This window comes from Antechinus flavipes, chromosome 1 (genome assembly GCF_016432865.1).
Source record: "Antechinus flavipes isolate AdamAnt ecotype Samford, QLD, Australia chromosome 1, AdamAnt_v2, whole genome shotgun sequence".
In the NCBI taxonomy this organism is placed as follows: Eukaryota; Metazoa; Chordata; class Mammalia; order Dasyuromorphia; family Dasyuridae; genus Antechinus; species Antechinus flavipes.
Genome location: NC_067398.1, coordinates 227,259,951 through 227,273,316, shown reverse-complemented (window position 1 = coordinate 227,273,316; position 13,366 = coordinate 227,259,951). Strand labels below are relative to the sequence as shown.

Below are 13,366 nucleotides of genomic sequence, written 5' to 3'. Positions count from 1 at the left end.
GAATATATTCTTATAGAATTCATATTCATAAATATTTCACCACAATTTGCTTTGGTTTTAGATAAAAAAAACTCATACTCACAGTGGCTGGAAACTGAACATCAATGTTTAAGTCCGAATTTTTGAAACCAAATCTGCTATAAGATGACCCATACAATCTTAAAGAACAATCTAAAAATAAAAATATTCCTATCAGCAAAATTTATAAAAACTTACTGACAAAGGAGACAAGTTTTTATTTTTCCTCCCCAAAAAGAGAATCAAATTAAATAGATTTGCATATAAAAATTACATTCAATTTCAGGACAAATAAGGGAGTATCCAAGTGCAGTGTAGTTTAATTTCATCCCAAAAGTATAACAATACTAATAAGCCAAGAAATTGCCTTTTCAATTAACTTACATTTCATGCAGAAAATTTCATAGATTTGCCCAATTTTCAGAAAATATTAGTAAATAAAAAAATGTGACTAGAGACTCAAATACAGAAATACAGTGTATTTTTAAATATTTTAAAAATCCAACATTATTTTGAAATACAGAGAAGTTAAAATCAAATTTTGCTTTAATATCTGAAACCTTCCTTAAAAATAATGGGACACAAATATAAACATTACTTTTCATTCTAACCCCACATTTATTTTCTTCTTTCATTTTAAAAAAATTTTTTTTAAAGATCCTGTCAATTAACCATTTAGAGGCTTTGTGGTGAAGTGGAAAGAGTAGCAGACTTGGAGTCAGAGGACCTGGGTTTGAATCCTGCCTCTTACTAGTTAGTTATGTGACTCTTCCTCTGGGATTTTAAGGTGAGGGGCTAACCTAAATGACCTCCAGGGCTAAATCCTATAATACTATTGTCTCTGAGGGTTGTTGTGAGGAAGGTGGTTTGCAAACTTTCAAGCCTTGTAAAAATGTGCACCATTACAGATTTGGGAAATAAATCATGAAAAGGATTCTTTTGTATCTGAACCATTCAAGTAATACCTTATAAAGTATACAAACATGTCACAAAAATATTTACACAAAATAATCACTTTAGAGACAACAACTCTTTAAGAATACTTACAATGGCATAGATTGAATTTAAAAGACTATACAAGACAGGACACATTCCCCTTTCCAGTAGATCGAGCCTCAAGGAAATGCAGTTTCTGGCAAAATATTTTAAGTTTATATTCTTTATTTGTACTGTGCAACTTAATTTTGAGATTACTATTTTTCTGTCAGAAAATTAGTTTTTTCTTCATGTAATTAAAAAAAAATTTTTTTATTGTTTTCATGTGACATTATTTCTTGGGACTACATTTTTTCCATTACATGCCCATCCAATTTAATAACTGGAGAATAATTTATGCTACAGCCAACTTTTCAGAAAAGCATTTATTGCAGAAAGCAAGGCACATGATAGATAAACCAAGAAGGAAAAAAAAGTTTCCTTTATTTCTAGACAAGTATGCATAAATCTTACAATACTGTTAAAGATACAAAAGAATTAACAGTACTTTGAGACATAATCGGTGATTTTTTTGATAATGCTGTGACTACACCCATAAATCATTTGTCTAAACTATCATGGAAAAAAAATGAAAAATCTAAAACAGGAGAGGTTACATAACACTGCTGACAACTTGAGAAACCAGTTTTACAATGAATATGCTCACAAAAAAAAAAAATCTTTTCTAAATTTATTTTCAATTGTTTCTAAAAGAATGAGTTCATAAGATTTAAAGATCATTTAATACAACACCAAATTTACAAATGAGAACTCAACTTACAAACTGAGATCCAAAGAGGAAAAATGAATCCCTCTAAGTCATACAGTTAATAGTGGAGAACCAGGATTTGAACTCAGAGCCTGAGACTCCAAATCCAGTGATCTTTCCATTTCACCATACTGCCTCTGTGGCTTAGCTAAACTTACTTTTGCATATGGAAAAAGTCAAAGTGATCAAAGATCTACCTTTATTCTATACTAGATAAATCTTTGATCTCATGGATTACAATGTTCATTCCAGCAGTGCAGAACATAACATACCCATGTCTACTAACCTTTTTGATTACCGTCCAAGCTTTCCATTGTGAAATCACACAACTTTTGAAGTCTTTATTCTAGGCTCTAAATGACCTTACATTATGTCAGCACCAACAAAGTATGCAGTTGTCCTCTCTCGTTATTAACTAGTATTCCTCCTTTTCCAGTTATTATTTAATATAATCTTGTATACATTATTTTATTGGTAATTTGTTGTAGCCTATTCATGCCCAATAGATACCTCTCCATTGCCCTTTGGTTAATTCCCAACTCTAATGTTTTGGAGGAATGTGGTATCCCATGATTTGCAGTCATATAATACTAACAGAAAAATACCAGTATAAAAAAATGGGCTTTTATTTCAGGGAGAAGTTTGGGGGTAATGTAAAGTTTCCCAAATGCAATCCAGCTAGTTATCTTCCTTCTTTTCAATTCTGTGTTCAATTTACTGTCCTTTTGCAGACCATGTTTCATATAATAACTGAGATTAGTTCTATGTGCTGACCACATTTTTTTGGATAAATGTTAGTTTCTTCATGTTAGGTTCAATCTTTTGAATGAATTTGTATTTTTATTTAGGAGGCTGTAATATTTGGGGTGTAATGCAATTAACACAAAAAGAACCATAAACAGAAACATCTGGAGGTCTTCACTGTCTAACAAGAAAACAATAGATTTCTTCAATTTGGAATTTACACTGGAAATCCTCCATATCAGTAGCTAGCAAACACCTGTTTTTATACATTGTTTGATATTATTAAGTAGGTAATCAAATTCAGTAGATACTTTTGGAATAAAAGGCTGCTGAACTCAATTTTAAAACTCTAATATATGCATAAGAGATATCTTCTTGGAGCTCCTTTACAGGAACATCATTCTTTATTTTATCTTTAAAAAAAAAAGTTAATAAGCACATACTGAGATTTTTTATTCTGGAGGCTGCATGGATATAAATAAGACATGATATGCCATAGAATGTAATTTGCAAAATCCTGCTCATTTCTCTCATACCTTCACCAAAGATGCTCTCAATTTTTTTGTGGGCCACTTTCATATTTTATATAGATAGGGGAAACAGATAAACGGTTCAGGAGTTGCTATTTTCTCAACTACCTTTTTTGAGTAGTAATAATGGCCATGGTTCCCCCCTTCAGAATATTACTTTATTGATATTCTTTCCTTTTTATTACATTGTAATTTCCCCAAAATACCTTTCTATGCTATATAAATTAATACAATGGTTGCACCTGAAAATGTATTCCTTATTCTTTTCTCCCTCCACTTAAAACTTATTTTATTTTTTCCAATGTATCCTTATTCTTATAGTTCACCATGTGTCTGTCAAAAAAACCTGAGGTATACACACATCTTCTAAAGCTACCAGTAATCACTGAGGATTCTGAAGTGTTTCAAGGTAGTGTTTTTTTTTGTGTTTTATATTATTATTGCTCATCATATAAATAATTCTTCTGATTCTGCTTTTATTTTACTCTGCATCACTTCATACAAATCTTCTTAATTTTCTCTGAATTCTTCATATTAGTTATTTCTTCTGGCATAGTAATCAATTATATTTATATATTACAACTTGTTCAGCCATTCCCCAATCAATAAACACCCACTTTTCTTTTACTTTTTTGCTACTACAAAAAATGTTGCTATAAATATTTGTGTAAGTGTGAGATGTTTCATCTCCTTGGAATATATGCCTATTAGCAGTTACACTGTGTCAAAAGTTACATAAAGTTGAATAACTTTAGTATAATTCTAAAACATTTTCCAGAAAAATTTCTAGTTCTACCAGTAATGCATGAATGTATCTGAATTTCCACAAGTCCTATTTACCATTTTCTTTATCACTTTTAAATATTTAGTAGCTTCCTCTTTTTGAAGTATATCACAACTTGTCATTTCTCATATAGATTTGTTTTGCATATGCTTGGTCTGGTGCAACTCTTCTTCTCATCTTTATTTTCTTCAATGTCACTATAAATTTTCTAATATAATACATTGGTAACTGGGATTTTAAGAGTTTCAGAATGGTGATTTTATGTGTCCTTAAAGATGAAAATAACTTGTCACAGAAATCTTGACATCTTATTCATCCTCTAGAATTCACTCCTCATCTAATGTCTTTGTTCTAATTTCATCCTTAAATGTTCTTAGTTAAATAGGTTTCTTGCCAAATGTTATCTTGTTTCCTCCATCATTGTAGTTCCCTGTTTTATGAAGTAAAATAACCTCCTGCTATTCTCATTTATAGTATTCTTAAAATGTTTTTATATTTTAAAGTGGTTCTACCATATCTTTCTGTTCAGAGAGGAGATTGCTGGCTAAGGGTTTTTAGGCTTTTTTGGTTTTCTCATTATGGACAACAGTTTATAACAAACTTTAAGAAATGGTCAGTCTGTGTCAATGTCTTTATCTATTTCCTATTTTTTGTATCAAAACCATTTAAATTTTAACTTCAATATGTCATATTGGAGCTATTTTAATTATATGTCATATTTTCTTAATTTTAGTCATTTTTCTGACAAGATATTATTTCTGAGTTTTGCTCTAATAAGTTAATGGTCTGAATGGAAAGAGACAGCTTATTTGGTAACAGGTTCCAATATGAATAATTAGTTGTCCACTGTTATATGTTAACAGATTTTTTTTTTATTATGCTGTTTGGTGCTTAAATGCTCAGTTCTCCCATCTTTCTTCCCCCCAAAGTATTTATGATATGTAGCAGTGAGACTTTTGTGTAATCTGTAAACCAGTGGTTCTCTTATCATTTTTAAAATCCTGAAGCTGTGTTTTGTTCTCCATACCATTTTTGCACTGAAGTTAACTGTCAATGTTTTATATTGACTTAATTTGAAGGGTCTTCAAAGTTCTTTGTTTGCAACAGATAAACAAACTAAAATTATCTTTGGAGTGGTCTTTTTGCTTATGCTCATCATGAATCCAACAAAACAAGATGACCAACTGCCCCATGCTTCTGATTAGAAAAAAAAAAGATAAAACCAATTTTTATCAACTCTTCTATTTGTCTTTTCAAGAACGCAGGAATTATTCTTCCATTTTGCTATAACTTCATTTTATCTTGTTACAGTTTCAGTTCATCTAGCAATGTCTCCATTCACAGATTCCTGGATGATGATTTTTTAACTTTATAGAGGGCCTAAAACTTTGATTGCAATACTGTGCTATTAGAGGAGAAGGGGTTTATATATAACTTTGGATCATTTTGTGTTTTAATTTCACAGATTGCCATGACTGGAGATTTCATCACCTATCAGCCAGTTTACTAGTGATGAGTTTCTTGCTAATTAGCTAGGCTTGTCTTAAAAAAAAAAAAAAACCCAAACAAACCAGGTTCCCAGGAACACAGTCAAAATCTTTTTAACATGGTAGAAGCCTCCAAAGTTTGTACCCCAATGGTATACAGCCTTTGGGAACCCAGGCTCTATGTAATAAAGAGATATTCGATTAGTATTTTTGTCCAATGACAGGAATTTTGGCTTTTACAATTTATAGACATTTTATATGTCCATATTTAAACTTAACATAAGAGAAATTTACATGAGAACTTTGTGTTGACAATCAAACATGTAAAAATGGCATGTGTGATTTAAAAAAAGTCTTAAAGAACCACCCTTAACTGTAGCTTGCACAAGTAATTTTACCTTGGATGTGGACAATATATAGAAAGAGCTTCAGAACAGACCATGTCCATTTCCCTTAATGGTAAAAAAATCACCACCAGTGAGTAATGCAAGAGAGCTATTTTTACTATATAAATCAAAAAGCAAGTCTAGAGAATACCTGGTAACTTCTGATGGAACAGTTTTTCCATGGTTTGTTTTATTTCAAGTCTTTGTTCTAAGTCTTCATTATTTAAGCCAAACTCCTCTACCACTTTGTCAATGGCAACACCAATAGCTTTTATCTGGGAGGGTGTTGGTGGAGGCAAGGTAGTAAGCAGCTGTTCTTCATGTTTTTCCTTAAGATAAATTGTTAGATTAAGCACTTAGAAAGAACAATTAAACACATACTAATTCATTCTAATACTTCACTGAGGCAAAGCCCAAGAGAGGTTTTTGAAATTCCCTTAATATTCCCTCACCCTTTTACCCAGCTGTTGTTTCAGCTTTAATATGTGCGTTACCTGGATATGATAGGAGGAAGAAATAAAGAGAAAAATTATAGGAATATCTTAAAAGTGGTAAATATATAATGATATCCTTTATTACTGATGTGGTCTAAATATACATATGTAATTCTTTAAATATATATGTCTAGTATCTGACTGATGGAATTTCATACGTAACAAGAAATTATGTTAGTCTATTGGGCAGAATCTTCATACTTACTCTGATGGATCCAATTTCTTAAATAGTGTAAGGATCATCTCTCGATGAGGATAGCAAGGTATAAATGACCTCCCATCCTGTGATTCTTAATCCAGAGGATCTATCTAATGTGCTTGAGGTCTCTGATTCAGCTAATATTCTGTGGATATCGCTACATTTTTTGTGGCCATCTATTAATCTTAGCTCTAGCTATAAGACTAGTCAGTCAACCTGATTCTTTATGCTTTTTGCACTAACTTTTTACACACAAATCACTCATCAGCTGTAATATGTTCCTGCCTGCTTGGCCCCACTGTATGTCTTTCCATTTTATTTTAGCTCAATCGTAATTATGAAGTCCATAATCTGTGGCCATGTGATGTTGTGCAAAGACTATTTATAGTAAAAAGATAATCTGTGTGTCAAAGAGAAGCTTGGGATCACTGAAAGTATTGTATTGTTTGTTACTTTTGCAGGTTATGTTTTCTCTCCTCTTTTGAAAATTCTTTATAATAAGGAATGGCTTTCTAAGAGGGAGATAGAAAGAAGGAATTTGAAAAAAAGGGAAATATAAATGATATGACAACAAGATGCATCAATAACATTTTATATCAAAAAAGTACTATATAATTTTCCAAATGGAATACTGTTAATCCTTTTCAATTGTAGGTTTAGCTCACTGTTCATCTAAATTATGTACCAAAGATAGATTAGACAGATTAGCTCAACAGACTGCCAATCCTATGTCTGGATAATAAATATTGCTCATCTAATTTAGGGAAGGGTTAGGTGCAAGTTAATCGGCTTATCCCACTTCAGAAATCGTAAATCCCCATAGGGGATTCTTGTAGTTCTTGTAGTATTCACTTGCAATCAGCAGTAATCCTCAAACGGAGCATTAAGTTTCAAATCACTAAAGAATGAAAAAGAATTCTAAAGGGAATGGAGAATTTTGGTAAAATGATTTCGAATTGCTCAAGGAAGATCTTGGAAAGATCTTTGTCACAGGAGGAGGAATTGAGCTGAAGAAGTAAAAGGACCTAAAGGGAAGAACTCAAGAAGACCCCAGGTTAGAAAGAAACTTGAATAAGAATTAACAGAAAGTTGATAAAAAGGTAAATTGGTGAAACAACTAAGTGGCAAGGGTGATAAATTGGTAAAGTAAAGGAAAAAAATTAGGTGTGAATGTCAAGGGGGCAATCAAGGTGATAAGAAAAAGTGACAAATGTAGAGCTAAAAGACCTCATAAAGAAAACTTCTGGTTGCCACAGAAGTTCTCCAGAATAGCAGATAGTCAGAATGACAAAGAGTGGCATTCTTATAATAATGATATGGCTAGATAAGGACCTATCCTAGAAGACAAAGTAAATAATATTTTTTCACATTCCAGGCTAGTGCTCTTTAAAAAACAAAACAAAACAAAACAAAAACAACTGAAGAAGTTTCCATGTGAAAACAAAAAGAAATAGGAAAATACAGAGGAAAATTCTGACATGAGCCAGAAAAACTGAAGAGTAGAAAAATCATGATCTAGAAAGTAAGAGGGAAAAAAGGCCACAATACCCTTAGGGCTATACTAAACTGGATAAGGAGTAAATAGCTACTTATAGTTCTAGGAATGATGATATGTGAACACAGATACTGCCAGGTATAAGATTATCCAGTAAAAGTTCAAGGAAAAAGATATGAGAGGAGGAGGTTAGTAACCATCTGCTGATAGGTAACAAGGCAATCATTTGTCAACTTAACTGTAATTGAGATGTCAGATGTCTTCCTAAGGCATTTATCCAGAACATAAAACGACTTGTAAAACTAGATGATAATTAACAACTTATACTGAATTATATAGGAACAAATGATAGTGCCAAAATGAACCTAGAAAGCATTGCTAAAAATTATTTAGCCCTTTTCAAGAAACTAAAATCCTTAGAGGTAGAGACAGTGTTTTCATCACCACTAGAAGCTAGAACTTCTGTAAGAGATTAAAATACAGAAATAACTTCCCCCTAGAGAATGGTAAACTGTATCTTACAAAGGAATAATAAAAACTTATATTCTTGGAGTTTTACAAATCTATTTGAAATCGTCTTTTTTATATATATTTTATTTTCTTTTATTTAATAATAACTTTATATTGACAGAATCCATGCCAGGTTAATTTTTTTTACAACATTATCCCTTGCACTCGCTTCTGTTCCGATTTTTCCCCTCCCTCCCTCTATCCCCTCTCCTAGATGGCAAGCAGTCCTATATATGTTAGATATGTTGCAGTATATCCTAGATACAATATATGTGTGCAGAACCGAACAGTTCTTTTGTTGCACAGTGAGAATTGGACTCAGAAGGTAAAAATAACCCGGGAAGAAAAACAAAAATGCAAATAGTTCACATTCGTTTCCCAGTGTTTGAAATGGTCTTAAACAGAAAAAAAGGGGAAGAAATCTGCTTATATGCAGCTATAGAGTACAGCTACAACATTGTAAGGAGATAGAAATTCACAAGAGACAAAATCCAAGAAAGAAGATAGGAATAAAACCCATAGTCCCAGTAGTCTGTGCACAGATGTGCAGCATGCCTGTGTGTATGAAGTAAACAAAACTAGAGAGCCAAAGGCAAGAAAACAAATGAGACTTTAACAGACATCACTGAGAATTGGTAGAATGAGATCTGTGGCTAGAGCTTGGTCTGAATGGGCATAACTTATTCAAAAAGGACAGGATAAGAAAATGAGGGGTCATATGTTGAACTGGAATATGGAAGTCTGGTAAAGAACATCTAGATGAAAACCAATTAATGGAGAAACAGAAATAATATCAGGAAATACTACATTCTTGCTGGACAGAAGGAGAAAACAAGTAAGTGAATTTGGAAAAAAAAGATTATCTGAACATGATATAACGGGCAACTTCAATTACATATTTATCTAATGGAGTTTCCTCTCTGCCAAAAGTAGAACAGCTAATAAATTTTCAAAGAATTTCAAAGATAATTTCATCCTTTGAATGGAGAATCCAATCCTGTGACTGATTCTCATGAACAAGTAGGAACTGGCTACTAGGGGTAGAAATGATGGAAAATTTATGAAGTGACTACATATTAGAATCTGTGAAAGAGAAGAAAAGGAAAGTTGAATATAGTATGACATGTACCCCACATTCCTAGAGAGATTTTAAAGAAAGGCCGTTAATGTAGATGTCCAGGTAAGAAACAATTCAGTAATTTTTAAAAGTATAGAAAATGGAAGCAAGAGCAGTACCAGAGAATGAATAAAGTGTCCTGTGAGAATAGTATCAGGAATGGTGAAACTCAGAATAAGCTGAGGCTTAAGAACTTTAGGTTTTAAGCTATATTGAGGGGAAAAAAGGTGACTCGAAAAGGTGACGGAAAAAAATGGTAGAACTGATCCCTAGCTAGTGAGATAGTAAAAATCCCAAATAGGTATGCTTAATAAATTTAAGTCCCCAGATCCAGAGTAGTAGCTATTGATTATAATTTGTGCAAGATCATGGAGAATAGGGAAAGCAGGAGTGGTGAAGGGCGAATGTTCTCATTTTTGAAAATGGGAACAGAATTTGTAAACTCTATCTTGATTTCAAATGCTGGCAAAAAATGTTAAAGTATTACTAAAGGCACAGTTGGTGAACATCCAAATAAAGAGACAGTAATTACAAAGAGCCAGCACTGATTTGTCAAGGACAGGTTATACCAGTCTAACTTTATTTATTTTTGACAGTATTACTAGACTGACAGGATACAATTTAACTTAAGTCAATCAATCAAAAAGCACTTATTCAAGTACTATACGGGGAACATTATGCAAGATATTGAGGACAGAAAAACAGAAAGTCTCTCATAATATTCCAGGGGAAAAAGATGTGGACTGTGGAATATCACAGATTTGTGAGGGCATAGCTAACCTGATGAATTAGTCAAAATTTGATGAGTCTCTTGACAGGCCAGAATGCTGAGCCAAATCTAGTAAGATGAAGTTCAATGGGGAATATGTAAACATATCAAGGTTAATATATACATGTAGGTATGCATATGTATATTCACATACACATACACACACACACACACATACACACACACATATAAATGTAAGCCTACATTCCCCCCCCCCAAAAAAAAAAAAAATACACACTAACTTTATCATAGAGTACTATGCTCTCTCTCTGCACTTGCCCCTCTGCTTGGTATTTCATATTCCCTCATCAAAAAAAAGTTAAAATAAAAAAATCCTTAAAAAAAAAAAAAACAAACAAACAAAAAAAAAAACACCTCCAAGTGAAAGAAGAATAGATTCCTGGAGGCTGCCCTGGATGGGGCTTTGTTTCAGACATTCAGGGTGGACAGGGGAGACTTCTGTCCTGATCGACCCACTTACCTATGTGTCTGGCCTGCAAATTTGTACCTGCTTCCCCTGCATGCCCCTCTTTTTGCTACCATATGTCTTTGAACATTGTTACCTACCCTCCCACCCCCTCCCCCCACTGACACATGGTACTCATCCTGTATTTATCCTTCCCTTCTTTCCCCAGGTCCACTGGCAGATTCACATTACCTAAAAACTGCTTTAAGTTGGTATCAGCGGAACAGTCCATTTATATAAAGTAAGAACAGTCTATATCTAGGCAAGAGTTCATGTGAAAAATATATGAGGGTTTTAGTTGATAGAATCTTAGGCTATATATCAAGAGAGATACAAGGTGCTGGGCTAGAGAGGCAGCAGACCCACTGCACTTTGCCCTGGTTAGATCATAACTAGAGCAACTGAGAAACCTGGAAGCTTTCAAAGAATAGTAACTTAGATCATGATGACTATTTAATCCAACCTTTTATTTTACAAAAGAGGAAAATGAGGATAAGACAGAGAAATGACTTAACCAAGGACATGGGAGGATTCATATTAAGGTAACTAGGTCTAAATCCAGCCCTTTCTGACCTTATCAGCTGCAAAATCTAAATATTATGCCATACGAAGGCTGACTGAAAGACATGAGAATGTTCAGAAGACTCAGGACTAACATGGCAGCCATCTTCAAATATTGGGACTGTCATAGAAATACATGCTGTTTGGCTCTATAAATCAGAATAAGGAATAGTGGAGTGTGAGCTTCTAAGACACAAATTTAGGCTTGATATAATGGAAAGAATTGGAACCATCTACAAGTGAATGAGCTGCCTTGGGACAAAGGATTCTCCTCTTCACCAGATATCTTGAATCAAAAGATAGATGATCCCTTAAGAAGATTCTTCTTCGGGTTTAGGCTGGATTAGAGGCCCTACAGAGACTCCTTCCAATTCAGAAACCTGATGACTTGTCTTCTAAACAGAATTCCTATTACACAAGACACTTTGGCACAATGATGAATACTTTTGGTAAGCATATGCTCATGAAAATGATCATCAGAGATTAATTTAGCAAAGTCATCTTTGTGGCACACATCAAAGAACTGTGTGTGACACTTATACCTGGGAGATACCTGGGGGATATACCTTGTTGGAAGACTGTTCTAAACCATACCTAGTCTCATTTTCTCTGTCTCTATATTGTGTGACTGTGAAGATGTGGTTGTTTGTAAAGCACAGTCAACAATCTTGCCTACTCCTTTATATTTTCATCAACAATAGTCTCTGTATGTGTAAAATCTATTCTTAGCAAATTTTATAGAAATGAGGATAGGCATGTGGGTTAGTATTTATTGTTGTATTCTTGGTTACCTTTTATTGGTAATAATGCCATCTTTAATTTTTTGGAATAATCTTTTTGGAGATATTAGAAATGGATCTGACTTTAAAACTGTTCTGCCATCTGTATGTATTTGGTCTGTCTAGATGCTTTTCTTGACTTCATTTTTTGAGTGCCATTTCTATTTCCTCCTCAGCTATTAATAGGCCAAATGTGTTGGTTCTTCTCTCACTATTAATATAAAATGCTGGTAGATTTTTTTTTATTACACTGATTTATTGTTTTTGTCTATAAATGCTCTTGGGATAATCCTATTTAGCTGGGTTTTATGCTAAATCTTCTGCAGAATTGTTCCTTCCTATACTTTTCATCGTTTTGTGAAGCAAAACTACTCACAATCTTTCCATATTCACCTCCACAATTTTTAGAAAATGAGTTAGTATTCTAAACTGATGATGTGCTTGGCTAGCATCTCTCCACTGAGCAAAGATTTTAAGTGTTTCCTGGTTGAAATAATATTTAAATTCTTCTGGCCTCCTTGTTGTGGTAATCTGAATATTGGTAAACTCTCTTAATTAAAAGTGATAATCAGAATTAATATCTTCATTATTACTATTATCCATTTTTCATAGCTTGTTCAAAAACATTAAGTAGGAGCTTCTGCAATTACATTACAATTATCTTTATCCTGTTCTTCTAATTTACTAATTTTTGTTTTTTCTATAATAACAAAAATCATTGCATTTACATAGTACTTTGAAATTCATAAAACACTTTTCTCACAACAACCCTGTGAACTAGGTGATAAGATTATCTCCATTTTATATACAGGTAAACTATAGCTCTGAGAGATTGAATTACTTGCCCATGAACACAGCTAGCAAGTATCTGAGGCAGGATTTGAATGCAGGTTTCCTCATTCAAGTCCAACACTACACCACACTACCTCCATGAAGTCAATGATCTGAACATCACGCTGACATAATGCTGAAAGGAGTCCCGTTTTAGTAACCAGACATTTCTTTTGTATTAAGACATAGTAAATTTCATTTTAATAAACTGATATTTAGTGGTTGCCCTGCCCAATGCCTTCTGATGCTTTCTGAAACAAGTATTGGTGATACATACGTGAGGCTTCTGAGTAATTTATATGCCTCTGGTCTCTTTAATTTCTTAATCCTGAACCATATTTTCCAACACATTTTTTGGCTGTTTTCCCTGTGCCCACCTTCATACTGAAGTCACTGAGTATCAAGGTATATGTTCACTTGGTTTTGAGGAACTTGTGAAGTTCTTCGTACTT

General features: G+C 33.2%; 2 protein-coding genes across 5 annotated transcripts in view; one reads left to right on the top strand and one right to left on the bottom strand.

Annotated features, from left to right (window-relative positions):
* LOC127561895 (tubulin polyglutamylase complex subunit 2-like) overlaps window positions 1–13,366 on the top strand; it is an 877,998-nt gene that overhangs the window by 835,566 nt on the left and 29,066 nt on the right. The window lies entirely within an intron of this gene.
* TUT7 (terminal uridylyl transferase 7) overlaps window positions 1–13,366 on the bottom strand; it is an 88,163-nt gene that overhangs the window by 63,841 nt on the left and 10,956 nt on the right. For all 4 annotated transcript variants that reach the window (XM_051997041.1, XM_051997057.1, XM_051997033.1 and 1 more), the window contains exons 5-6: window positions 5,845–6,022; window positions 83–171 (exon numbers count right to left, since the gene is read on the bottom strand). In XM_051997041.1, the coding sequence (XP_051853001.1) occupies window positions 83–171; window positions 5,845–6,022 (267 nt within the window). The remainder of the gene's footprint in view (window positions 1–82; window positions 172–5,844; window positions 6,023–13,366) is intronic.